The 26200-nt window shown below is 42.8% G+C and overlaps 1 protein-coding gene across 3 annotated transcripts; it reads right to left on the bottom strand.

The window, feature by feature from the left end:
• Positions 1–1319: 1319 nt before the first annotated feature.
• On the bottom strand, positions 1320–25288 carry NUDT4 (nudix hydrolase 4). Of its 3 annotated transcripts, none has more exons than XM_008969982.4 (5): positions 24718–25288; positions 8833–8943; positions 8023–8067; positions 4688–4775; positions 1320–4421 (listed from the first exon to the last, which is right to left on the bottom strand). In XM_008969982.4, exons 1-5 carry the CDS (start codon positions 24814–24816, stop codon positions 4219–4221), a joined length of 546 nt encoding a protein of 181 aa, XP_008968230.2. In that variant the 5' UTR covers positions 24817–25288; the 3' UTR covers positions 1320–4218. The 3 variants fall into 3 exon arrangements, with proteins under 3 accessions (XP_008968230.2, XP_014202743.2, XP_003816921.1); XM_014347257.4 differs by having other exon boundaries at positions 4688–4772; positions 24718–25274; XM_003816873.5 differs by lacking the exon at positions 24718–25288 and adding an exon at positions 24349–24543.
• Positions 25289–26200: the final 912 nt, after the last annotated feature.

The following is a 26200-nucleotide window of genomic DNA, read 5'->3' as shown; positions in this document are numbered from 1 at the left end:
TCACGCCCATAATCCCAGCACTTAGGGAGGCCGAGGCAGGCGGATCACGAGGTCAGGAGTTTGAGACCAGCCTGGCCAATATGGTGAAACCCCGTCTCTACTAAAAATACAAAAAAATTAGCCGGGCCTGGTGGCAGGCGCCTGTGATCCCAGCTACTCGGGAGGATGAGGCAGGAGAATCGCTTGAACCTGGGAGGCGGAGGTTACAGTAAGCTGAGATTGCACCACTGCACTCCAGCCTGGGCGACAGTGTGAGACGCTGTCTCAAAAAAACAAACAAAAAAGCCAAAACTACACCAAGATAAATCACTTATCTCTACCCCACTACAATATAAGCTCTTTGAGATTAGAAAATTGTTTTGTGCTCTTATCACAAATACTAGGCATAAAGAAGATGCTTGTTATTGAACAGCAAATGCTTAAAAAGACCTGCAGGCCAGACGAGGTGGCTCATGCCAATCATCCTAGCACTTTGAGAAAGCTGAGGCTGGAGGATTGCTTAAACCTAGGAGTTTGAGACCAGCCTGGGCAACACAGCAAGACCCCATCTCTACCAAAAAAAAAAACTAAAGAGTCCTGTAGAGAATTCTTATACTCCAATGTGAAGACAACATTGGAAAGGGCCAAGTTTCTCATCCCCTCCAACTAATAAATCCCTAATAAAAAATGAAATGACACTTGAACAGGACTTAAGGATTCTACAGTTGGTCTTCGGCAGCAGTATGTTTTAGGAAATATAATGGCGGTGGGGGGGGGGAGGTGCCTTAGCCAGTTATGCTTTTAAATGGAATTGCAATAAAAAAAGTGATACTAGTGCAGAAAGTATCTGTATTAGAATTCTAGAGTAAGTCAAGAGCTCACATTCATTAAAATAATGACACAACTCCATGGGGGTGGGGAGAACAGCAGTAAAGCAACCACATACTATACTATTAGACTGGCAACATGGAGACTGAAAATATCCATGAGGAGAATACTGACATCTTAGTGGTAAGCATTTCCTTTTAACCCAGTAATTCCAGTAGTAAGGATCATACAAATGTACCGCTAGGAAGAGGTAACGTATATGATCATCAATGGGAGAACAGTAAAGGTGTTACTGTGGAATTCCCGACAGGCTTTCACTTGGAGGGGGAATATTTGAACACAGTTTAAACAACCCATGGTGAGCACACAATGCACTATGCACTGAAAGGTATACGTTTCCGCTGGGTGTTTATACATTTCAAAGTTAAAAGCATACACCTTACCCAAAGTTTCAGAAATCTGGTTTGCAAATCTGAGTTCATGTGTGTGTGTGTTTTTTTTTAAAGCCATGATCATTTTTTCCATTTTTATTTGATGTTTCCAAATATAAAAAAGTCAGGATTCTTACATCAATTATCTCAAATGAGACCATGCAAAGCAATTCAGTGTATACAACAATCATTTTTCCCCTTCAGTTCTGCTGCTTTATACAACAGTGTGATTGACAGAAAATTGGATGGCATGTGCCTGGTTGGAAAATGTCATCTGTTTATAAAATAACATCATGCAGCACAGTTTCTACTTCGTCTGCAAGTCAATTCACAAAAACTACTTATTTTCTGTTTTTTATTTGGGAGGCACATGGAACTGAAAAATTTAGCTGCCCAATTTTATTCAACTACCCCACCAAAAAAAAAAAAAAAAAAAATCACAAATGACAGTCCCAACACTCTGCAAATTTTGGAGGGTTGAGATAGTAGACACTATTTGTTATACTCAGTAGAGTTAACTATTTAACAGAAATAAATCTCCCTAGGGCCTTTCCTCTCATTCTGCTAGACTGGGTTCCAGGAGAATCGTGAAGAACCCCTCATGTAAAATTTGAAGTGTGAAAACTGTATTGTTGCATTATGCAGATTTTTGCTAGTTGCATAGACTAAAGACGTTTTGCTAAATGGCACTGAAAATCCTTACCGAGTGTCACTATTCAGTCCAAGTGTTTCTGACCAAAGAAAATTATACAACAATATTTATAGGCTAACTTTAAAGAGATGGTTGACATTAATACTGTACATATTTTACATGTCAAATACATAGTCCAAGAGTTTATAAAATAAATTCATGCATCATTACCTTATTACCTCTAAGAATATCATGTACAAGATAGGCACTCCCCCACCCCCCAGTACTTATGACAGCATTTCAGGTGGAAGCAGTCTTATATACAAAAACAATCCAGTTTCTCTGCTATGTTAAGTATATAATTTAAGGAAATTTCAGAGATTACTGACCAAAAAAATCTTAGTCCATTGAAGATAGAAAGTGTCAATTTGTGGGATTTAAAATGTTTCCTTTATAAAAGAACACCCAGAATATGTAACCTCTGTACAAAGAAAAAAATATAAAAATTCTGGATGATCATGTTTGATCACACTACGTACTTGAAATGTTGCTGGTTAAAAGTTTTTCTGCTTTACTCATTCCTTTGACAGCATTAATTTGTGAACATTTATATTCAGTTCAGCTGTATTTATGGCACAAGATCTCATTTTCAAAATGGCACTAATTTTCCTTAAGTGTAACAGCACTCTATTTTTAGCAGTAATTATATTTTTAAAGGTTAATTTGTAGAACAAATGTTTTAACTATACTTTTTTCTACTCTATACTCCCCAGTTACAATATTTACAAAGGGCTGAAGTCTATATAAAAAAATGATCTTTGGCTGGGCATGGTGGCTCATGCCTGTAATCCCAGCACTTTGCGAGGTCGAGGCGGGCGGATCACGAGGTTAGGAGTTTGAGACCAGCCTGACCAACATGAAGAAACCCTGTCTCTACTAAAAATACAAAATTAGCCAGGCATGGAGGCAGGCGCCTGTAATCCCAACTACTCGGGAGGCTGAGGCAGGAGAATCGCTTGAACCCGGGAGGCGGAGGTTGCGGTGAGTTGAGATTGTGCCATTGCACTCCAGCCTGGGTGACAAAGCGAGTCTCAAAAAAAAAAAAAAAAAAATCTTTTACTTTCCCCCATCCCTCATTTTAGTCAAACTTCTCCCACCTCATTTCTGCCCTGGTTGGGGAAGTGCAAGAGTTTCAGATAAGGTACCTATGTGTTTTAGATGGGATTCTTGATTTTAAGTGAGTATAAAGTAAAAGATTTAATTCTTAGTTCAGGTATGTTCCAGTGCCTCGAAAGTTAGTTATGTGACAAATAGTACCTGTTGACAACCTAGAAAAGATGAGACATTCTAAGGTGCCCTAACAATCTTCAGTCTCTAACAGCTGAACAGGAAGGCCATTTCACTCAACTGTGATGCGATCATCACTGACTGGCATTTAGAATTAGATTTCAAGACTCCACTCCTGTGGGGGCCACTAAATAACTGAATACATTTTAAGAGCAATCTACACTGAGGGAAATAACGGTTCTAAGGTATTCTGCATAGAAAGAGTATCGATAATGGGAACTGGCAACTGAGCATGCTAAATCAAATTCCATGAATACAGTTTTGATAAGATGTCTTTACTACATGCATTTTGCTAATATTTCCCTAAAATATTCACCAACTCTACAGAGTTATACTTTGTGTTAAGGTACTATTGAGTTATAAGGGAAATAGCCATATCAGGTAGCTAGTGACATAATACCAGTTGTGAAAATTCAGACAAATGAGTCGACAAATCCCCAAAAATGGCAAATTAAGCCCTGTGACAAAATAAGTTATTGGATCATACAGAAATAGCCCAAATCTGGAAATTTTGAATTAAAATTGTAATTCTGTAAAACAAGTTTTGGGGTGAACGGATTTCTTTAATACCAATAATTTTTTAATTCCCACCACAGATGGATTTGCTGAATATACTAATGCTGTGAATGAGAAAACAATTTTGGGGGAGGTATACCCACAAGTAATCTGATGACAAAATAAACCACAGACTGATGTCAAATGGACAAAAAACTGAAAATATGCTGTGAGAAATAGACAACCAAAATAATATAGGGGGTTGTGGGGTGTGGCACAGTTAAGGCATCTAAACAAAAATTCCACATGGCTTTGGCTTATTAAAATATTTTACACTATTTTTTTAAAAAAAGATTTGAAAGCATCTGAAAAACATGCAAATTGTTTGAAAACCTTGCATGGCAAATTCAGACAGTTTGCAAGCGTCAATCAGATGTTTGACGAGGAAACGAAAGAAGCCTCTCCCCATGAGACTGCACATGGTGGGAGAGGCCTACCCAGTTCTCTCTATCTTACACTAGATGGCAACCCAGAGGTCTGTGCAGCGGTTACAAACAAGGCATTATTATCTGGAAGGGAAGGGACTGTAGAATTTCCATTGGCTGGGGAACAACCCAGCTTTAGCTTTTCCAGATACTCTGCATGTACAGGTTTATGACACTGGAGAACTTTGATAGCATCTTCTACTTTGAACCACTCTCTCTTCCTTCCTAGAGAAAAGAATGACATTGGTTACAAGACAGTCCATTTTAAAAAGTAAGCCATATAAGTAATGTCCCCTTACTCCCCAATAAATGACTTAGACAACAATATGTTGGGGAAGAATTAAGATGAATATGCATCTCTACATTTGAATTATCTTCCCTGCTCTAAATGAAAAGTGACCAAAAAAAAAAAAAAAAAAACTAAGATGGAAACTGGACACAGGAATATAAGCATATATTTAAGAGTATTCAGATAACAAAAGGGAACTTACCAATATTAACAGAATCTTCCCAATCTTCTAATATTTCAGTGACTGTTAGAACATAAACATATGTTCTGTGCTTTCGGTCTTGGTTCTGCTTGAATATAAAAAGAAATGCATTTTAATCTACAGGAGCTAGCCATGGACACATTTTCCAAGGGAAAAAAATTAGTCTGGCATACTGCTGATTAGCATAGCATATTTCCCAGCACAGGCAAGTATATTCAGTTGTACAGTCCAACACAAAAGTGACTTTATATAAGACAAAACATTTAGAAGTTAAACAGAAGACTAGAACTAGAGCTTCATCATTACTGGTGGTGAAATTGGCTCTCAATACTACTTTTTTTGTAGAAGTCTGGAGATGTTGCCCAGGCTGGTCCACTCCTGCCCTCAAGGGAACCTCCTGCTTTGGCCTTCCCAAAAACTGAGCTTACAAGTATGAGGACCCAGCCTCCAGTACTAAACTTTTAACACCTATTTCTATATATCTGATGTTATTTTCTTTTTTTTTTTTTTTTTTTTTCAGACAGGGAGTCTCGCTTTGTCGCCCAGGAGTACAGTGGCGTGATCTCAGCTCCCCACAATCTCTGCCTCCCAGGTTCAAGTGATTCTCCTGCCTCAGCCTCCCGGGTAGCTGGAATTACAGGTGTGCGCCACCACGCCTGGCTAATTTTTGTATTTTTAGTACAGATGGGGTTTCACCATGTTGGTCAGGATGGTCTTAAACCCTGACCTCATGATCCACCCGCCTTGGCCTCCCAAAGTGCTGGGATTACAGGTGTGAGCCACCTTACCTGGCCTATCTGATGTTATTTTCATAAAGAAAATCTTAAGAGTTGAATGGAATCTTATTAAAATAATAGACTTGCATTCCCATAGTTTTTATCCTATCCCCTCTTCCCTGGGGCTAATCCTGACAACCTTTCAATGACATGGAAAACTGCTTCCTTTAGGACCTTTGTAAGAGCAAACAGCACCAGTTCCTTTAAGCACTCCTCTTGCAGGCCTATCAAGGTGCACATAAAGAATAGCCCATGGCCTGGAGCAGAAGCTCACGTCTGTAATCCCAGTACTTTGGGAGGCCAAGGTGGGCAGATCACTTGAGGTCAGGAGTTCGAGCCCAGCCTGTCCAACATGGTGAAACCCCGTCTCTACTAAAAATACGAAAATATTAGCCGGGCGTGGTTGTATGCCTGTAATTCAGCTACTTGGGAGGCTGAAGTGAAGGATCGCTTGAGCCCAGGAGGCGGACGTGGCAATGAGCCCAGATCATGCCACTGCACTAAAGCCTGGATGACAGAATGATACCCCATCTAAAAAAAAAAACCATAAATTAAATAAAACAGGCAACTGAGCTTGTTTCTGGGTTAAAATTTAAACAAGTTGGCCTTCCTTCATCCTGATTAAAGTTAGCCTTCTTTGCCATAGTCCACGACTTTAGATAACTGTCCTGATTTTGGCCACAACCAACCTGAATAATCTACTCAAAACAGTGGGTTTTTACAGCTGAGAAGGATTATCTTTTTACACCTGAGAAGGAATAAAAACAACAATAAATTAGAGGCAACTGTCACTTAACACATCATTCATTATTTTTAAGAATCAGTTGTTTTATTTCTATGTCTCACAAATCAATACATTTATTATGCTATATTCACAAATTCATAAAAATCACTGGGATGAATGGGCAGGGCAATCCAATTTTCCCTTATATTTTCTAAGGGGAAAGGTATTTTTTGATTGACATGTGCTGTTAAACAGTATTTGTAAAGCACTTAATACTGTTACCTTCCCATATTATTTAAGCTTTATTTATAATGTGAGACATTTTCTTCAAACACCTTGTCAGCATATTGACAAATGTGTTATTTGTAAAAACCTCAGTATGTTTTTCAGTTTAACCAGGAGATGGTGCTATTGAACTGGGTGAAGCAACTGCTGAATTCTGGAAAAGACTGAATTCTACTTGAACGACTTTTCTCTTTTTTTTTTTTTTTGAGATGGAGTGTCGCTCTGCAACCTCCACCTCCCGGGTTCAAGCCATTCTGCCTCAGCCTCCCAAGTAGCTGGGACTACAGGCGTGCGTCACCACGCCCGGTTAATTTTTATATTTTTAGTAGAGACAGGGTTTCACCATATTGGCCAAGCTGGTCTTGAATTCCTGACCTCGTGATCCTCCTGCCTTGGCCAACCCAAAGTTCTGGGATTACAGGCATGAGCCACCACGCCCGGCCAACTTTACTCTTAATTACTGTATTCCGGTAAAAGTCATCATCAATTCTACCAAGTGCTACAAAATCAGGATTTTTTCTGAATTCCTAAGGCTTAAAAATAAAATTTATATGGTTCTACTATAAAAGGCTGTACTAACCTATAAACAGCACCCTGAAAAAAGGAAAGTGACCATGTTTCTGGTATACTGTGTATCTAGGTCTGAATCTTGGATGAAGATACATCTGGACCTCCTTTCTCCCTGGCTTCCAGAGAGTGCCTATCACATTCAAATTCCCTCCCTGAAAATTCTATTCTGCCTTCAGTAATAAGAGAATATATGAAAGAGAATTCTATTCTTTTAGCATCTGTTCTATGTACCTGAGATTTATATCTTCGTACAATCCTTTAAGTCACTAGGTATATCATCTAATATTATTTGCTAAGGGCAATGGGGACATTTCCAGATAAAATACATGAGACCTAAGCTCTTAGGTCATACTAAAAATATTGTACCTCCTAAAAGATCTATACCCTAAACAGTCTACAGTGGATTAAGATAAACATTTCAGTATCAGCTCCACTGTATTGTCAAACAGAAGTAATCACTACCATAATAATGCTGTATAAAAGTGATGGCAGCCGGGCACGGTGGCTCACGCTTGTAATCCCAGCACTTTGGGAGGCCGAGGTGGGCAGATCACTAGGTCAAGAGATGGAGACCATCCTGGCCAACATGGTGAAACCCCATCTCTATTAAAAATACAAAACTTCGCTGGGCGTGGTGGCGCGTGCCTGTAGTCCCAGCTACTTGGGAGGATGAGGCAGGAGAATTGCTTGAATCCGGGAGGCAGAGGTTGTAGTGAGCCAAGATTGCACCACTGCACTCCAGCCTGGCGACAGAGCGAGACTCTGTCTTAAAAAAAATTAATTAAAAATAAATAAAATAAATAAAAGTGGTGGCATATGAAAAAGTGGCTTTTACTTCCCTCCCTACCTAATCCTGGACTGACTGCCTACTGCTAGTCTGAGAGAAATGTCTGGTTCAGGCTGCTGCCACATTATTTGGTTGGTTAGGAAGAAATCATTAATTCTATTATCAGCAAAGTGAAGATTACTTTTTAACTCACCTCAAATATGCCCAGAAGTCTGCCTAGTTTTCCTTTGACTCCAGCCTATTAAAAAAAAGATGAAATATAAAATGTTTACCTTTTTATAACAAAATGTATATAAATACAAGTTACACTCTGGCTATTTACTTAAATCTAATTAAATACAATACCCCTCCCCATACCAACTCACTATCTTCCTGCTTCTGTGAAGTTTTTATTGTCATTTACTTCATAAGCGGCAAGGACTGATCAAAAATTAGTATTTCTGGCTGGGCGCTGTGGCTCACGCCTGTATTCCCAGCACTTTGGGAGGCCGAGGCAGAAGGATCACTTGAGGTCAGGAGTTCGAGACCAGCCTGGCCAACATGGTGAAACCCTGTCCCTACTAAAAATACAAAAATTAAGGCCAGGTGTAGTGGCTCACGCCTGTAATCCCAGCACTTTGGGAGGCTGAGGCTGGCAGATCACCTGAGGTCAGGGGTTCGAGACCAGTCTGGCCAACATGGTGAAACCCTGTCTCTACTAAAAATACAAAAACTAGCCAGACGCGGTGGCACGTGCCTGTAATCCCAGCTACTCGGGAGGCTGAAGCTGGAGAATCACTTGAACCTGGGAGGCGGAGGTGGCAGTGAGCCAAGATCGCTCCACTGTACTCCAGGCCTGGCAACAGAGCGAGACTCCATCTCAAAAAAAAAAAAAAAATTAAAATTAAAAATAAAGTTGCATCAGGCAAAAAGCACTCCTGGACCCGTCTCGCTGTCTTAGTGTTATGTAGCAAAGGGCCTTGTTTTTACTCCGAAACAGAATTTGTGTGAAAGAACATCTCACCTCCTCATAAACTTCCCTCACGGCAGCACCGCCAGGTTCCTCCTCGGGTTCCATTCCTCCTCCTGGGACAATCCACTGGTCTGGGTACCGGCTGCTACTCACCAGCAGCACCTGTAAGGTGAACCGTAACTGTATACTTCCAGCCTGAGAAGCACTTCGTATATAAACAACATTCTCAAACCTCTGCAAGGTTGTAACTCTATTCTAGATTAATCTATTTTAAAATTTAATTAAAATTAGGGGGTACGCATTACACCACAAAAATGCAATTGACAACCTTTGCTAAACACCATCTTTCTGAAATCAGAATTAACATTAACATGGTCACACTACCAAATCACCTGTATCTAATAAAATAATTTAAATTACCAGATTCAACTGGTAAAACTCTCAAATTATTGGATAATAACAAAGGATAAAAACAGAAACTTGGCCGGGCGCGGTGGCTCATGCCTGTAATCCCAGCACTCTGGGAGGCCGAGGCGGGTGGATCAAAAGGTCAGGAGATCGAGATCATCCTGGCTAACACGGTGAAACCCCCAAACCCCGTCTCTACTAAAAAAATTAGCCAGGCGTGGTGGCGGGCGCCTATAGTCCCAGCTACTTGGGAGGCTGAAGCAGAAGAATCGCTTGAACCCAGGAGGTGGAGGTTGCAGTGAACCAAGATCGTGCCACCGTACTCCAGCATGGGTGACAGAGACTCCATCTCAAAAAAACAAAAAACAGAAACTTGGCTTATTAGCCAGAGTTGTATGCACTGAGGTCTATGGTCACATAAGTTTATTTAGTTATGGAATATTCCAAATTTAAGGAAATGACCATAGGTAGGTTACCTTGTTTCCTCACCTAAAAAATAAGAATACTAAGAAGATAACAGATGTGTGAGAAAGAAATAGGGAAATGCACATAAAGCCGATTCTTGATACAGAGTGCTTGTTATTGTTATGATTAGGTGGCAAGAAGCATCCTTCATATTTTAAACCTGCATACATGGGCAAAAGTCACTTCATTCTTCTAACAGGCAGCTATCATTTATGATCTAGAACAGGACTGGCAGTCTGCAGTTCACCACCTGTACAGTCTGTGAGCCAGAAGTATTTTTACATTTTAAAATTATGTGAAATTCAAATTTCAGTGTCCACAGATGGAATTATTAGAATCGAGTCACTTACTCATTTTTACATATTGTCTATGGTTGTTTTAATGATGCAACAGCAGAGTCAAAGCAGCTGTGACAGAGACTGTGTGGCCCTCAAAACTTAAAATGTTTGTCTGGCCCTTAATTTGGAAAAGTCTATGGACCCCTTACCAAGAATAGCATTAAGATTGAAATGTGGCCGGGCATGGTGGCTCACATCTATAATCCCAGCACTTCAGGAGGCCGAGGTGGGCGATCACCTGAGGTCAGGAGTTCCAGACCAGCCTGGACAAAACATGGTGAAACCCCATCTTTACTAAAAATACAAAAATTAGCCAAGCGTGGTGGTGCATGCCTGTAATCCCAGCTAATCGGGAGACTGAGGCATGAGAATCACTTGAACCTGGGAGGCGGAGGTTGCAGTGAGCAGTGAGCAGAGATTGCACCACTGCACTCCAGCCTGGGCAACAGAGCAAGACTCCATCTCGGAAAAAAAAAAAAAAGACTGAAATCTACAAATTGTTACAAAAATACCCTATATTACCTTAGACAAGTATCCTAGATTTTATTTAACAGGTAACAGGTATTACATACCCATCTTTTAAATGAATATCTGGCCGGGTGCAGTGGCTCATGCCTGTAATCCTAGCACTTTGGGAGGCTGAGGTGGGCAGATCACCTGAGGTCAGGAGTTCAAGACCAGCCTGGCCAACATGGTGAAACCCCATCTCTACTAAAATTACAAAAAATTAGCCGGGCGTGGTGGAAGGCACCTGTAATCCCAGCTACTTAGGAGGCTGTGGCAGGAGAATCACTTGAACCTGGGAGGCGGAGGTTGCAGTGAGCCGAGATCATGCCACTACACTCCAGCCTGGGCAACAGAGCTAGATTCTGTCTCAAAAAAAGGAAAAAAAAAAAAGGAATATTTGTGGGCTAGCTTAGGTTGAACTTCACTTAAGTTAAAATCAACTCGAGGTGAGCGTGGTGGCTGACGCCTATAATCCCAGCACTTTGGGAGGCTGAAGTGGGTGGACATCTGAGGTCAGGGGTTCAAGACCAGCCTGGCCAACATGGTGAAACCTCATCTCTACTAAAAATACAAAAATTAGCTGGGTGTGGTAGCACATTCCTGTAGTCCCAGCTACTCAGGAGGCTGAGGCACAAGAATTGTTTGAATTCAGGAAGCGAAGGTTGCAGTGAGCCGAGACTGCACCACTGCACTTCAGCCTGGGCAACAGAGTGAGACTCTGTCTCAAAAAAATAAAAAATAAAAATAAATAAGTCAATTTGAACAAAAGTGTCCACAAAATTATCTTAGTATACTACCTTCAAGTAAATTTAAACAGTTCTCCCTCGAAAACACATAGGGTTTATCACGAAGTTTAATCCCCAGTGTGGATAGAGATGATGATGATAACTAAGACAGGGTCTCACTTGGACATCCACGTTGGAGTGCAGTGACACAACCTCTGCTGACTGCAGCCTTCACTTCCCGGGCTCAAGTGATCCTCTCACTCCAGCTTCCCGAGCAGTTGGGAGTACAGGCACCCACCACCAGGCCTGGCTAATTTTTGTACTTTTTTTTTTTTTGAAATGGAGTCTCGTCCTATCATCCAGGCTGGAGGGCAGTGGCATGGTCTTGGCTCACAGCAACCTCTGCCTCCTGGGTTCAAGTGATTCTCCCACCTCAGCCTCCAAAGTAGCTGGGATCACAGGCACCTGCCACCACGACCAGCTAATTTTTGTATTTTGAGTAGAGACGGGGTTTCGCCATGTTGGCCAGACTGATCTCAAACTCCTGACTTCAAGTGATCTGCCTGCCTTGGCCTCCCAAAGTGCTGGGATTACAGGAGTAAGCCACCATGCCCAGTCTGATTTTTGTATTATTTTGTAGAGCTGGGGTCTTGCCATGTTGCCTAGACAGGTCTCAAAACCATGGGCTCAAGTGATCTTCTCACCTTGGCCTCCCAACTGGGATTACAGGCAAGAGCCATGACTGATTTCTTTTTCTTTTAAATGCATGCCAGCACTTCTATCTGCCCTGCTCCCTCCCTGCTGCCAGGAGCTGCTGGCCTTTAAGAGGTCACAGCCAGCACAGGAGTCCTCTCTCATTTGACTAAGTTACCAGGAACTTTTCCAAACTGGAAAGTTTCAAGCTGACAATTCAGCAACTCCCACCTTTCTCTCAAGCCCCCAAAATGCTGAGTTAAAAGAGAATATCTATTTAGGCATAGAACCCCCTCTTAGAAAAGCAGCATTCCAGGCCAGGCATGGTGGCTCACACCTGTAATCCCATCCCAGCACTTTGGGAGGCCAAGGCGGGCAGGTTTGAGAACAGCCTGGGCAACACGGCAAAACTCCCTCTACAAAAAAATACAGAAATCAGCCATGCATGGTGACATGTGCCCTAATACCAGCTACTCAGGAGGCTGTGGTGGAAAGGATCACCTGAGCCCAGGAGGTCGAGGCTACAGTGAGCTGTGATCATGCCACTGCACTCCAGCCTGGGCGACGGAATGAGACTGTCTCAAAAAAAAGGGGGGGGGGGGGTTATTACATTATCAAATTATACCCAGATGAGACTTTATAGAAAATTAGAAAAAGAAAATTAAAAATCCAAAAGTGCATGCAAGGGTCTCTAAGTTCAAATTCTACTTTAAACAGAGAAACTACAAATCAGATTTCAAAACCTTTGTATTTTATTCAAAATTGGAGGCTTACAGAGGATCTATGGCAACCAAAGGCACTGGCCCTCTATCAAGACTGGCAAGTGAATGTTAGTTTTTAAGTTAAATAAAAATGTTAAGAGTTTGTCTCGCATCACTGGAAAAGTAAACAGCAACTACTGGTCCGGACTGCAGAGTTACAGGCCTCTTTTTCTGGTCACTAGGTATGGGTTAGGAATAAACTGGTTTCTATTGCCTAGATGAAATTCTTGTTACACAATTCTATGCTCTCTAAGCAACTTCCTGGATTACGTTAATAATGGGACATAACGCAGGTGGCTAGCCGCCTGAAAAGTACATCATCACTTAGTAAATAGTAAATAGGGAATTCAAAATCATCCATATTCAAAATGTTGCAGTCCTGAATAAATGAAATGCAAAGTCTCATGTATCTAGGTCATTGACTATGATGTTTCCATAGAACTGTTTCCAGTTCTCCAAGACAGAGCTAAATTACAGGAGATTAATAATGTTGAAAAACCATTAGTATAAGATGTGTCTGCTTTTCTGAAGAAACATTTTATGCTTCAGATTTTTTTTTTTTTGAGACAGAATCTCGCTCTGTCATTCAGACTTGAGTCTAGTGGTGCCATCTCGGCTCACTGCAACCTCCGCCTCCTTGGTTCAAGCAATTCCCTCCCTCAGCCTCCCGAGTAGCTGGGATTACAGGCTCCCACCACCACGCCCAGCTCATTTTGGTACTTTTAGTAGAGATGGGGTTTCACCATCTTGGCCAGGCTGGTCTTGAACTCCTGACCTCGTGATCCACCTGCCTCAGCCTCCCAAAGTGCTGGGGTTACAGGTGTCAGCCACCGTGCCCGGTCTATGCTTCAGATTTAAAACCAATCCTGCATCTACAAGACATCAGCATGACTAAACTTTTCTTCCAAAAATGAGTAATATGGAACCCTTGTGTCTCAACATCTCTCTTTCATAAATTACTTTTTAGAAAGCCTCATGAAAATAGTATATAAATTTGATAAGTGATTTGGCACAATCCAGTAATTTATGATATAAGAATCTCGGCTCACTGCAACCTCCGCCTCCCCGGTTCAAGCGATTCTCCTGCCTCAGCCTCCCAAGTAGCTGGGATTACAGACATGCGCCACCACGCCCAGCTAATTTTGTATTTTTAGTAGAGACGGGGTTTCTCCATGCTGGTCAGGCTGTCTTGAACTCCAGACCTCAGGTGATCTGCCCGCCTCAGCCTCTCAAACTGCTGGGATTACAGGCATGAGCCACCACACCCAGCCAAATGTATCTTTCAAAAAAAAAGCCGATAAATTTAAATGAGTAATTATCTATGGTCCAGAAATGATTCACATCTAAACTACTAGCTTAAGGCAGATTTGCTAATATCCAGCTTTTGGTGATGGTAGTTTTGAAATCCAGCATGTTTCATTAAGCACTTGTCTACTCATCTAAATTGACAAACCTGCAGATAGAATTGGGCTCCTCTGGGCCCTTGATCTGCCAATTAATTCCAGTCTGTCCTAAACTCTGCTACTTTTGAAGCTTTCATGCTTTTGAGGGTCTACAGCTAACACAGTCACCACTAGCATCATATGGCTAAATTTAAGATTAAATAAAATTTAAAATGCAATTCCTTAGTCCAGTCATATTTCAAGTGCTCATCTCAAGGGTCACATATTGGACAGCTACAGCCAATTAATGGTATATCCTTTACAGAACAGGTAAAATATGTAACTGTTAGTTATTTATCCACTTAAATTTTCATGCAAAACCTTACCACTTTAAAACGCTTTTCGAAAGAAAATCAGCATCATGAAAATGGGCTAGCAGGAAAGAAGCATCATGCACATGGTATCCAAACTAAATCCATTCACTTTTGTCTTTACAATCTTCAGCCTCTAGAAGGATAGAGAACAGACTGACTCCTGTCAAAAAGTGACAATTCAGCACAAGTTCTCCACCTTAAAGAGAAGCACTGTGGAGAAAGAAGTTGCTGATTTTGTTCCTTATCTACTAATTGTGTGATACTCAACAAGAATTGTATGTGATGAAAAGATACTGAATATACATCTTTCCCTCAAAGAGCTTATATTCTTGGAGGTGGGGCTGGAATAAAGTCACATAGAATGCTCAATATTTTGTGTCTAAAAACTGCAAGAACACATACATCTATATAAATCTATATCATTATAAATTGTGGACAAACGATTTAGCCTAATCCAGTAACTTATCATCCAAGAGTCCCTTGACATCTCAGGAAGAATAAATTTGGTCAGACCAATAACTTCAAATTATCTTTCCATAAAATGATCGCTTTAAATGAGTACTTAATATCTGTGATATAGAAATGACTGGCCATCTAAACAACTAGCTTATGAAAAGAGGTCTCACACAGATGTCATGGTGACAGATTTGAAAGTCTGTCTGTTTCATTAAGTACTTGTCTACTCATCTTGAATAGTTCATTTGGGTGTTCAAATGAGGGCAAGGCCACATCTGGGGGGGGGGGTGGTGGCGAGAAGGCAGTGACTAAGAGTGAGCAAGAACTGAGGGATACACTCCAGATAAGAGAATAGACTGGATGATGGCGTATGTCTGCCAGGGTGGAGAAATATGAACAGCATTAGCAGAGAGAAGGACAATTAAAACAGTCCCCTGCCTGCCCCCAACCCCACTAACAGTGAAAAGTTTTTTAACTTAAGGCCAACTAGTGTGATAGCTAGGCCATCCTGTGATCACCTGGGGTCTGTCATGCACTTGGAAGCGGTCCCCAGCACTAGATCTAGACCAGTACAGATGAAAAAAAGTTGGTATCACATTGGAGCATGTTTATATTTTAATTAGGCAGACAACAGAGGACACTCACAACTTTTTAGGCAAGGGGTTGAGATTAAGATGAAAACATAACTCAGTGTTTCCTAAGAACCGCCACACCTGCTCTATTGTTCAGTGCTATATGACCATTTCTGTTTCCAGAAAAACATTTCACCAAGTTAAAAAGCCTGAGATTATAAAAGAGAAACTGGGGATGGTGGTGAGGAGTTGCACCGTAGTGGAGTATTGTCACTCCAGAACTATCAGGAACTCAAGAATTACAGCTTTTCTGTTGAATTCACTTGGAATCTGTTGAAGATGAAAATCATCAATGTAGATTTTTCTGGACTACATTTTTATGGAACTACTAAAGCAATTCAGCTTGAAAAAACATGTTTTGTAAAGAGCATGCAAATAAAACAGTCTAGCCGGGTGCAGTGGCTCATACCTGTAATCCCAGCACTTTGGGAGGCCGAGGCAAGAGGATCACTTGAGGTCAGGAGTTCGAGACCAGCCTGGCCAACATGGTGAAACCTCATCTCTACCAAAAACATAAAAAGTAGCTGGGCATGGTGGTGCACGCCTGTAATCCCAGCTACTCGGGAGGCTGAGGCAGGAGAATCACTTGAATCCAGGAGGCAGTTTGCAGTGAGCTGAGATAGCGCAACTGCATTCCAGCCTGGGCAACACAGTGAGACTGTCTCAAAAATAATAATAAAAAAAATCAGAGTTCATTCAGTATTGTTTTCCAGAGGCCAAAATTAATAAGAAGGTGTACTTTCATTATCAAAGATTTAGCTATGTTCTTCCAGTTAAGAGTTTTCCAACCTAGACAAAAGATTTGACATATCTGCTAATACAAATTTTAAGTGTTCCACAAAAATTTGAGAATGATGAAAATATCTAGTATAGTCAATAATGGAAATTTTGTTTCTTACATAAATTTTGGAGATACTAGTTCTGAACAGTCCATGTTTTTACTAGTTATATACTCACATTTTTCAGCTTCATTATATCTTTTCTACTAAAACTCTGTGGGAAAACTCAACTATTAATAGCTTTTTTTTTTTTTTTTGAAACAGGGTCTCACTCTGTCACCCAGGTTGGAGTGCAATGGCGTGATCTCGGCTCACTGCAACCTTTGCCTCCTGGGTTCAAGCAATTCTCGTGCGTAAGCCTCCTGAGTAGCTGGGATTACAGGTACACACCACCATGCTCGGCTCATTTTTTTTTGTATTTTTAGTGGAGACTGAGTTTCACCATGTTGGCCAGGCTGGTTTTGAACTCCTGACCTCAAATGATCCACCCACCTCGGCCTCCCAAAGTGCTGAGATTACAGGTGTGAGCCACTGTGCCCAGCCTGAACTATTAATATCTTCTATAGGCCAGGCACAATGGCTCACACCTGTAATCCCGGTGCTTTGGGAAGCCAAGGCAGGCGGACTGAGTCTAGGAGCTCAAGACCAGCCTAGGCAACATAGGAAGACCCTGTCTCTACAAAAAACTCAATAAATTAGCCAGGCATGGTGGCATGTACCTGTAGTCCAAGCTACTCGGGGGGCTGAGGTGGGAGAATCATCTGAGCCTGGGAAGTCAAGGCTGCAGTGAGCCATGATTGTGCCGCTGCACTCCAGCCTGGGTAACAGAAGGGAGATTCTGTCTCAAAAAGAAAAAAAAAATTATGTATATATATATATATATTTTTTAAAAGATTTACTATATATATATAAAATCTATACATGCAGAAATCTAAAATCAAATTTCAGCACAATTTATTGTAAGGTTTTTTTTTTTTTTGGCTTGTTTTGGGGGCGCCATTTGCTGAATCACAGCAACATAACCATAATGGTTGCTTTTCTTGCAATAATATTGATTTCAAATAATAGGCAGCTGCTCCTAAGCCCCTCCTACAAAAGTGGAAGAATCTCAATCTCTAGAACCCTATTACAATGCATTATTCTTCAACACTCACTCTAAACGCACACAACAGCCATCTACACATTTCTATCACACCCCCAAATCTACTAGTATAGTTAGCATGCTAATTAATGCTCTAAAGATGGGTTATAAAAGCTCATTCTACAAAGACACACCAACAGTTGACAGAGCCACACATGGTCATTCATAGGTCTGAAATTCCCTTCTCTTGAGTAGACTAGATTTTCTGTATCCATCAAGATGCTGGTCTGTTACATTAGCGATGACAGAGATGAAGGAAGATGCATTCAACCTTCCAGATAAATCAGAGCTGTGACCATATGAAAGATTTACGAAAAGGAGGCTACTCATTCTACCAGGTTGCAGAGCCAGAACTGGAGCACACTCAGACCCCAAAGCCAACGCTATTAGTGTGGTGAAAAGTGAAGACATCTCTTCCTACTCTATTCAACCTATCTTCGCATAAGCATTCTTCCTACTACACTACTAAATCTTACTCCCTCTTCCCATGTATTAGATAATTACCAGAAAAAAACACCACTCACCTGGCACTGTTGAAGAGTTATTTTGTCTTTTCCTAGATACCTAAGGTTTTAAGCATTTGGAGAGAAGCATTTATCACTACTTTAAGAATAGTGTATTGGCCGGCCATGGTGGCTCACGCCTGTAATCCCAGCACTTTGGGAGGCCGAGGTCAGGAGTAAGAGACCAGCTTGGCCAACATGGTGACTAAAAATACAAAACTTAACTAAAATTTAAATACAAAATTCAACTAAAAATACAAAAATTAGCCAGGCGTGATGGCATGCGCCTGTAATCCCAGCTACTTGGAAGGCTGAGGCAGGAGAATGGCTTGAACCTGGGAGGCTGAGGTTGCAGTGAGCTGAGGTCACGCCACTGCACTCCAGCCTGGGTGACACAGTGAGACTCTTAAAAAAAAAAAAAGAATAGTGTATTGACAGTAGTCAACAGGAAACCAACCCTAAATCTTATTGGATAAAAGTCTGTGAATTAGAATGATCTATTGCAAGCCTGCTCAATCTGTGGCCCGTGGACTGCATGCAGCCCAAGATGGTTTTGAATGCAGACAAACACAAATTTGTAAACTTTCTTAAAATATTATAAAATATTTTTGCAATTATTACTTTTTTAGCTTACCAGCTATCATTAATGTTAGTGTATTTTATGTGTGGCCCAAGACAATTCTTCCAATGAGGCCCAGTGAAGCTATAAGATAGGACACCCCAGGCCAGGCACGGTGGCTCACGCCTGTAATCCCAGCACTTTGGGAGGCTGAGGTGGGCAGATCACGAGGTCCGGAGATCAAGACCATCCTGGCCAACATAGTGAAACACCGTCTCTACTAAAAATACAAAAAATTAGCTGGGCGTGGTAGCACATGCCTGTAGTCTCAGCTACTCGGCAGGCTGAGGCAGGAGAATCGCTTGAATCCAGGAGGCAGAGTTTGCAGTGAGCTGAGATTGCACCACTGCACTCCAGCCTGGTGACAGAGCGAGAAAAAAAAAAAAGCTTGGGCACCCCTGATCTATTTTATAGAATCTATACCCTTTATCACCTGACAGGTCCTCCTCGCTGGTGATGTATAAGAGGGTGCTGTTCAAGGGCTATGTAATGCATTTATGCCTTCAGAGGCTGTAGGTCCCTGGGCCTCGAATTCCCATTTGTGTTTCAGCTTTTACCCTTAAAGATGCAATTGTCATGGCTTGGCTCTAGGAACTCCAACCACTATAGATACCACTTCTGTTCCCAGGAAGGGGAGCGGAGGAGCCATCCAGAGAACCTCAAGTGACCCCTAAGAATGAAGAGGTTTATTATGAAAATTGTAGCTATTCAGAAACTGTTTGTTGTTGTTGCTGTTTCTGAGATGCTGTCTCGCTCTGTCGCCCAGGCTGGAGTGCAGTGGCGCAATCTCAGCTCACTGAAAGCCCCGCCTCCTGGGTTCAAGGGATTCTCCTACCTCAGCCTCCGGAGTAGCCAGCACTACAGGCACACACCACCACGCCTGGCTAATTATTGTATTTTTAGTAGAGACGAGGTTTTGCCATGTTGCCCAGGCTGGTCTTGAACCCCTGACCTCAGGTGATCCACCCACCTTGGCCTCCCAAAGGGCTGGGATTACAGGCGTGAGCCACTGCACCTGGCCTACTCAGAAACTGTTTCGAGGTTGCTGTTCTTTCTTTCCAAATTATCATAAATCAGGGTATCATGAATGGTTGAAACTACATGTTAACCTAATTCTACTACACTTAACCAAAATTTAGCCAAAATTAGGCCAGCCGTGTTATTAGAAACACCCACTATGCACATAGACATTTTAAAAGAACATAGGTTATGAAAATGGTTTGATACATGCTAAACAGCTACCTACTATTAAGAAAATTAGTACTTCTTTTTGGACCACAGAGGCAGAGTAGACCAGAAATAACAGTTCTTTCTTCTAAACTATGTTTAGCTCTAACTTATATGGGATTGGTAGATAAGTATTATCAATAATGTGGTAAGTCAGGTTGACCATGGATTTTTTACCTAGCAGGTCAATGTTTTAAAGTGACGGGGTATAAGCTTTTTTTCAATTAGAGAAAGGCTTGAGCTATACCAAGACCCTAAGAAAAAAAAAAAAGAAAACAATCCAATGCAAATTCTACGTTAATGCCTGGTTTAATGACGGGAAACCTTCTGGGAGAGCTGGAGGCACAGATGAAGAAGTTGGTGACACTTCCCTGTGTTTAAAAAAGGCTTCCAAGCCGGGCGCGGTGGCTCATGCCTGTAATCCCAGCACTTTGGGAGGCTGAGGCGGGTAAATCACGAGGTCAGGAGATCAAGACCATCCTGGCTAACACAGTGAAACCCCTTCTCTACTAAAAATACAAAAAATTAGCCAGGTATGGTGGCGGCCGCCAGTAGTCCCAGCTACTTGAGAATGGCGTGAACCTGGAAGGCGGAGCTTGCAGTGAGCTGACATCGCGCCACTGCACTCCAGCCTGGAGGACAGAGCGAGACTCTGTCTCCAAAAAAAAAAAAAAAAAAAGGCTACCTTTGGATAGTACTTATTTTTGATGAAAGTGGTCTCCATTTGAAAGAAATACCTTCAAGGACTTAACTCTGAAGAACTATGAGCCCCAGAGTATGTGTGAAAAGGGTGGACTGACTGTTGATTCTAAGTATAAAAATGCTAGTTGAGATTTAACTCTAGTAATATTTTGAATTAGTATTGTTGCTCATCGGAGCTCTGGTTTTAGGTTTTCAGACTCGACCTTTCCCACCGAAGCTTTACTGCATGATTTTGTGCAGCTCAAGATTTTTCAGGAATACATATTCAGCATTATAGCAGACCATCTGTAGAAGACAGCCCCTGGCTCATAGAGCTTAAAAGCTAATTAGGGCAGCAAGTCCTATGGAAGAGTAGTGGTTTTTTTTGTTGTTGTTGTTGTTTTTGCAGGCAGGGTCTTGCTCTGTTGCCCAGGCTGGAGTGCAATGGCATGATCTCGGCTCACTGCAGCCTCTGCCTCCCAGATTCAAGGGATTCTCATGCCTCAGCCTCCTGAGTAGCTGGGATTACAGGCACATGCCACCACGCCCGGCTGCTTTTTGTATTTTGTATTTTTAGTAGAGACAGGGTTTCACCATGTTGGCCAGGCTGGTCTCAAACACTTGACTTCAGGTGATCCACCCACCTCCGCCTCCCAAAGTGCTGGGATGACAGGTGTGAGCCACCCGCCTGGCCTGTAGTGGTTAGTCCTTCAGACTGATTTGTTAATGCCTCTCTTGCAACTATGTCTGGATTTCACCCAGGATCAAGTCATTCTACTTCTCCCCTTAGCAGTCTAAACCTATTTTGCTGCCAGATCACTCTCAAGCTTGAACACATCTAATATCTAAATGTTCTTTGTTCAAAACTAAGTTCAAAACAAAACTTTGTTCTTGCGCAGCAACTTCTCAACCTTACATTTGAAGTGTTGCAAATTTTTCAACTATTACTGATTCTATGCTATCCCTAAGCTGCAGCCAAATCTATCACAGCCCCAAGTCTTGCTCTATTTGGGACGCCTGGTCCCTCCTCTCCCAGTCACCCACATCCAACTCCAAATGACTCACATTGGATCTGAACCTCAGAATACCCGACCGCACTTTTCCCTTACTTTATTTCCCTTTCCATTGATCCCTTGTCCAACCTTTCCCTACAGAATGTTTCTTAGGAGCTAAGACCTCATCTCTTCATCCCCTTTTAAACTATCATATATGCAAATACATTTAACAGAATCCATTTCTGATTACCTATTTGTAAAAGCATTGTCATCTTTCACTGTACAAGCACAGTACCCAGCTACTCTACAGGGCAATTAGCTGTGGGCCTGTCTAGAAGCCCAGCTGCCAAAACTGAGGGTGCTTCCCCACAGAAATAACTAGCTGGGGAGGTAGGTCAAATAAACAAAACATTTAGAAACAAAGGACCAGAGCTCAAAAGGATCTGCCAGCTTCTGTGACCTTGGGATAGGTTACTTCTGCTACCTAATTTCTTCCTAAACAAATACTAATACTTATTTACCCTACAGAACAGAAAAAGGTAAAATGGAAAATATTTAATATATAAAGCCACCTTAAAAGAATAACTCTGCTCTTAGAACAACCTTCTTTCCTAGAACAATCTGTTTTAAAGTAGAAACTTACTGAGAACTTCAGTACAGGAACAGCCAGATGGGAGCGCCACGTGGCTTTTTTGGGGTCAAATTGCAATTACTCTTTTACTTCCATTTGTACTCTATATAAACATTTCATCCTCAAACAAAACATACATTTAAATCTTCTAACCAGGATCTAGGTGTTTTTCATCCAGTAGAGGGAAACATTTCTCACCTATTAACTAGAGAGGTGGGCTCAAGCTGGTTTTCTAGACTGTCCTGGGAAGTCTGGCAATGCAATTTCAACAGAGTGAAGGCAAATTCATAGAGAAACAATAGAATCTCCAGGAAAGCTAACAGTTTATTCTGTAATCATCATGTAATAGATAGAGCCTCAACTACACACAATCACAGAAATGAAAATTCTGAAGAGCTAAACCAGATGTTAAAATTGGCTGTGCATTTCACTTAAGGAGAATTCTAGAGTCTTCCCTCAGATCATATCCTCTAACAATATGACTCACTCTCTTCGATTCTCAACCTACAGGTTATCAGATTTACAAAGTTTTATACAATGGATTTTTCTAATACATTCTCCAAAACTTGCTCCCTACTTCACCTTACCTAATGACACTGGTCTCTTGACTCAACTAGAGGCTATGAATTTAGTATTTATTTCAGTAGAAATAATATCCAAGCATAAAAATAATCATTTATTTTTATTGCTAAAGTAATTCCTAAAGCTTCTATCAGTCTTTGCTTTACCATAAGCACAATATAGATCATCATTTCAATTTCCATCACTCATATTTTCCCCTAGAGTCTAGCATTTTTACAAAGCCTGAATTCCAAGTTCACATTATGGCAACACTTCAGTCACCACTTTCAGAAAGGCTTCCAAACTTAGCCTCACAAAAATCTCACTCATTCAACAAGCAGAGCCCAACATCAGGAGTAAGGACTGGACCCTGAATCCTGAGTCTACCACTTCCTAATTGTGTCATTTGGGAAGGTACTTATGCTCTGCAACTGTCTCCTCACCTATAAAATGGGAGTAACTTCACTACCTCCCAGTGTTAAAAGGATTAAATGTATAACAAGTTTTCTTCTGGCAGCGCCTGGCACATTGTAAGCACTCAATTAAGAATATCATTACACAATATTGAGGAAACCAGACAAGATCCTTGATCTATCTTGATCCCTTTTGGCTATCATTTCTTTTATATTTAAAGTTTACTACTTTGCCTCAACATGGCCCCTTTCCGCTAAGGCTTTATCTTTTTTACAGAACACACTTAATGCTTGTTGACTTGTTCATTTTGTAAAAGTTAATAACCTTTCCCTCTGCAGTTTCTAGCTCTCCTAAGCAGACCCATCTCAAAGGCTGGGGCCGTATTTCTCTGCACACTCGTTTGGGATTCAAGTCTGATACGTAAAGGTTATGAGTGAGCACAGAACAACCCATTTAAAGGGCTTGGTTTCTTTTCAAAAAAAATGAAGGCAAAACAAGGGTCTGAAGGGCAAATTTCGAGAACTTTTCGTTAACATAACAAGAACTAAGCCGCTGAGTGTATTCTGTGTCATACTCATCACAACTACAGGGACTAGCAGTAAGGAAGCCATTAAATTCCCATCTCCAGCCTTAGCCTAGTATTTTATACACGGTTGGTTATGAAAGCAGAACTCAGAATGTTAATTTTTTTCACCTATGTAATTTATCTTAAGAGTGGCAATACCAAAAGGCTACTATTGCCCTAAGCAAACTTCAACAGTTAGCCATTTTAAATAAATACGACTGAATTAAGTAAAAATCGCTCTCCAGGGAAACCCCAAGGGTCTCATTCTCAGCCCAATGCAGATGGGTAAATTATCCAAGAACGACTGCTCTTAGAACGAGAAAGGCTACTCCTTTCCAGATGTCAAGCCAGACAGCAAAGAACCCTTTACACATAAGCTGAGAGCTGGAGATTACTGTCTGAAAATGGCAGCTTTGCCCATCTCTAGTCCATCGTCTCCCTTTTGGCATTATTCCACATTTTTCACTAACCATTTTTCTGCAGTCAGAAAACTTTAAGAAGGGAAGGCCGTTTTAAAAATGAGGCATAATTATGCCAACAGCTTGCGGGTTCATGGACCCACAAGAATTACCAAGACTACACTCAATTCCAAGCACGAGGACTGTCTGTTACTCCACAAACATGCTTAGATCGAATCCGAGACCGCAAACGGCTGTAACATGGAAGGAAAATATGTAAAAGAGGCACAAGGGCTCTGCTGCAACACTCACGCCATTTCCACCCTCCTCTCGCTGAGCACTCGAGGTTTATCCGGCTTTCAACTCAATTCGCACGTTAAGATGGTGACTCCCGCTAGGCGAGACTTACACGGCCCGGGACCTTCCCGGGGACCAGGAGCCTTCTCGAGTGCCCAGATGGAGAAACTGGGGCTGGGCGAGCCCCCTTTGTCTCATCTATCAGCCCAGAGAAAGGAAGGAAGAAGTGAGGGAGGAAAGGAGTGAGGGAGGAAAGGAGGGAGGGAGGAAGGGGGCTAATCCCTCCCAGCCCCGCAGCCTGCGCAGGGGCGGGGAGCGAGGGGAAGCACCCGGGCCCTAGACCCCGGCGCCCCGGAGGGCAGCGTGCGGCGCCGGGCGCCCTACCTCGTCCTCCTGCTCGCTCCGGAAGCACAGGCACGCCGCCCGCTTCTTGAAGCCCTCGCGGTCGTAGGTCCGCGTCTGGTTGGGCTTGAACTTCATCATAGAGGCGGGCTCCTGCTGCTGCTGCTGCTCCGGCCGCCGCCGTGGGGGCCCGGCCGCCGCCACCCCGCCGGGGAGTAGGGGCGAGGGCGAGTCGGGCGCAGGGGCGCCCGGGAGCGCTAGTCGGTGCGGGAGGTGCGGCGAGGCCGGTCAGTCCCGGGGCCGGCGGCCGCTCCGACGCGGGCGGGACGGGACGCTAGCGCGGGTCACTGGAACCAGGGTGCCGAGATGAAAGCTCCGCCTCTGCCCAGTTGTCCGCCGCTCTCCATGGAGCCCGACTCCCGCTCGCCTCCGCTCCCTCCGGCCGTAGCCGCCAGGGGAAGGGCGGCTAGAGGCGCGCGCCACGCGGAGACAGTTGCGAAGACCCGCTCCCACTGAGCAGCAGCACCGCGGCGACCGCGCGCCGCCCCCTCTGCTCTGTTTAAGTGAAGCCCACACGCGCCCCGCCTCCCCCGCGCGCCACTGCGCCTGCGTGCAGAGACCGTTGCAATGGGGTGGGTGGGTAGGTGCGGCGGGGGAGGTAGGGGCGGGACCTCGGCCGCCTGGTGGGCGGGGCCGCGCGCACTCCCGGGCTGGAGTTCGGCGAGGCCTTGGGACTGGCGCTGGAGCCCAGCGTGGGATGACCGTGCCCCGAAAACGTGCCAGTGAATGGAAAGAAGCCAAGGTCCCCTCCCTCCCTGCTTATACCCTCAACTTTGCCAATGAGGACCCTAAATACCAGCTGCACTACAGGGGATGTAACTACATACACCGTCACCAAAGTTGCAGCCTGGCCAAGAAATGCCAGGGGACGTCGCGGCGATTGCAGACTCCGCGGTGACTGTGTAGATACGTCCAGAGTTCGCCCGTGTAGCGCGGGGAGAGGCGAGAGTGAAGGCCTAGAAAAGTTAAGACGTTAAGTGTTTTTTTTTTTTTTCTTTGTTTTCACAAATGGGGGGTAGGCAAATTTCCTTTTTTTTTTTTTTGTATTTAAATTTTTAATCTTTGGTTGGGGATGGCTTGTATTTTTTAAAGAGTCAACTCTAGCTTAAACATTTCTTTGAAGCTGTCTATAACATCCCCCACTTTGTGCCACCTTCCGGAAAGTATTAATACTGGCAATGGCTAATAGTTGCGAAATGGTTTTCATGTGGATCTCATGCTAAGTAACAGCACAGCTGGATGCTGGGGGCCCAGCACTAAAATATAATGGGATTTCTGCTATCTGGGAGCTTACAGTACCTTGGGGACTTGGAACAAACAACCTCTACACTTCAGAGTGTTAGAAGGGCTAAGATAGGAGCCAGGAGGCCTGATCTTGAGGTAGCTCGAGAAACCCAAACTCAGGCCATTCTGCCCTTCCACAGAGGCCCAGGTTGCTTGGGTCCTGACTTGGTTGGTTGGTTTT

This window comes from Pan paniscus, chromosome 10 (assembly GCF_029289425.2).
Source record: "Pan paniscus chromosome 10, NHGRI_mPanPan1-v2.0_pri, whole genome shotgun sequence".
Taxonomy (NCBI): domain Eukaryota; kingdom Metazoa; phylum Chordata; class Mammalia; order Primates; family Hominidae; genus Pan; species Pan paniscus.
This window is presented reverse-complemented; position numbering and strand designations above follow the sequence as displayed.